Consider the following 2,264-nt stretch of genomic DNA (forward strand, 5'->3'; position numbering starts at 1 on the left):
TAGGAAGAGCTCTCTAGCCTCCTTAGTTCCATCTCAAAAATATTCAATAATGCAGATTTAAAACAAACTATAAAGGTGCTTTCTTTTTTCCTCAGAAATTTTGATTAATGGAAAATCTTTCCACCTTAACTGATTGATAAACAATTTTTGGTCGTCAGGATACTTTTTAAGTACTCAGTTTTATGTGATGGTACAGAGTAGAGCATGTTCAGTTTCCAGTGGAATCTGAAGTAAACACATACAATTTTCCTGAAATGTATATCCTTAAAACATAAAAATCAGGTAATCAACACAGATAGTAAACTGTGAAAAATTAATTTTATGCTGGCCCCTGTTGTCTTAAGTTGGGGAGAGAAAGCTCTAATGTCTCTCATTTTATAATGAAATCAGTACTTAATAGAAATGTTTTAGCCTTTCATCACTGCCTGTACACAAGACATATTGCTTCTTATACCTTTGATTTAAAATATTTTTCATAAGAGTTTTTTAGTATTTCTAACCTAGAAAGATAAGCACATGTGGAAAAATATCAGAAGCTTATAATTTTATAAGCAACATTTTATGTGAGATAAATGTGTATTTCCTATAAATGCACACACACACACACACAGTTTAATGCAATAAATATTGTATTTTTTAATTTGCTTTCTTAACTCAACAAAAGATTCCTGACACAGGTATATTCCTTGAAACCAGGTTCAATTCTTTCTCTCTTTCATCCTCTTTCTCTCTCTCTCTCTCTCTCTCTCTCTCTCTCTTGCATCACTAATTCTCTATCTATTATCTATCTATTGATTATTGTTATTATGTTTATGTTGCAGGTGGATTTATTTTAAAATACTCTGAATTGGAAATTTGGATGTATCATATTTGTTCTGGTTTTGAGTACTAAGACACTACCAAATGACATTACATGACAGCTATTGACGCTGCTGGTGTCTTTATCCAGAATAGGTTTTTTGATAAACCTGCATGGAAAAACACAATCAAACAGTGATGAGTGAATTTATCCTTATGGGAATCACAGACCACCCTGAGCTGCAGGCTCCATTATTTGGGCTGTTCCTGCTCATCTACATGATCTCAGTGGGGGGCAACTTGGGCATGGTCATCCTCACCAAGGTGGACGCCAGGCTCCAAACACCCATGTACTTCTTTCTCAGACATCTGTCTCTCACTGATCTTGGTTATTCAACCACCGTGGGACCCAAAATGTTAGAAAGTTTTGTTGTTGCTCAAAATACAATCTCCTATTATTTTTGTGCCATCCAGGGAGCTTTCTACATTATGTTTATTGTTAGTGAGTTATATATTTTGTCAGCAATGTCCTATGACCGCTATGTGGCCATTTGTCACCCTCTGCTCTACACCATCATGATGTCCCAAAGGGTTTGTCACATGCTGTTGGCATTCCCCTATTTCTATAGCATAGTTGTGTCTCTTTCCATCACTGTAAAGATATTTAATTCATCATTCTGTGGCTACAATGTTGTCAGTCATTTCTACTGTGACTGTCTTTCCTTGTTGTCTCTGCTCTGCTCTAATACATATGACATTGAAATGATTATTCTGGTTTTCTCAGTTTTTAACTTGATTTTGTCATTTCCGATGGTCCTTGTGTCCTACTTCCTCATCCTTGTGACCATTTTCAGGATGAACTCTGCTGGGGGTAGGCACAAGGCTTTGTCCACTTGTGGATCCCACCTGTCAGCAATCACAGTGTTCTATGGGACTTTACTGTTCATGTATTTGCAGCCCAAGTCCCATCATTCCTTTGACACTGATAAAGTGGCTTCTATATTTTACACCCTCATTACCCCCATGTTAAATCCTTTGATCTACAGCTTGAGGAACAAAGATATAAAATATGCTCTTCATAAGATATGGACAAAAATTCACCATATCTTTTCTTAAGTACCTTTTACTATGTGCTTCCTTTGAATCACATTATCATGTGTTCTCTCAGAGGGAGAAGGAAGGGTTAATGTATCCAACATATACTTAGAGATAGATTTCTATGCACCTGTCACACTTCTTAGGGCTCTAAATACATTAGTTAATGCACAATAAGTATCTTTGTGTTCCTGGAGTGGGTAAGAGATGAATTATAAATACACTAATTCATTATTTTCTAGTGCAGTAGAGTGATTTAGGGGTCTGCAAACTATTACACAGGAAAACATTTTGGGTATGCTGTGGTAGTGACAAACAGTATAGAAAGGGAATTAAAATGACTTGCGCTATTCTCATCTACTAGAATAAAC

General features: G+C 36.0%; 1 protein-coding gene across 1 annotated transcript; it reads left to right on the top strand.

Annotated features, from left to right (window-relative positions):
• Positions 1-972: 972 nt before the first annotated feature.
• LOC100152197 (olfactory receptor 8K3-like) lies at positions 973-1,914 on the top strand. The gene has a single exon (XM_001927689.1). The coding sequence runs from the start codon at positions 973-975 to the stop codon at positions 1,912-1,914; it is 942 nt and encodes a 313-aa protein (XP_001927724.1).
• The last annotated feature ends 350 nt before the right edge of the window (positions 1,915-2,264 follow it).

Source organism: Sus scrofa, unplaced genomic scaffold (assembly GCF_000003025.6).
Source record: "Sus scrofa isolate TJ Tabasco breed Duroc unplaced genomic scaffold, Sscrofa11.1 Contig53, whole genome shotgun sequence".
In the NCBI taxonomy this organism is placed as follows: domain Eukaryota; kingdom Metazoa; phylum Chordata; class Mammalia; order Artiodactyla; family Suidae; genus Sus; species Sus scrofa.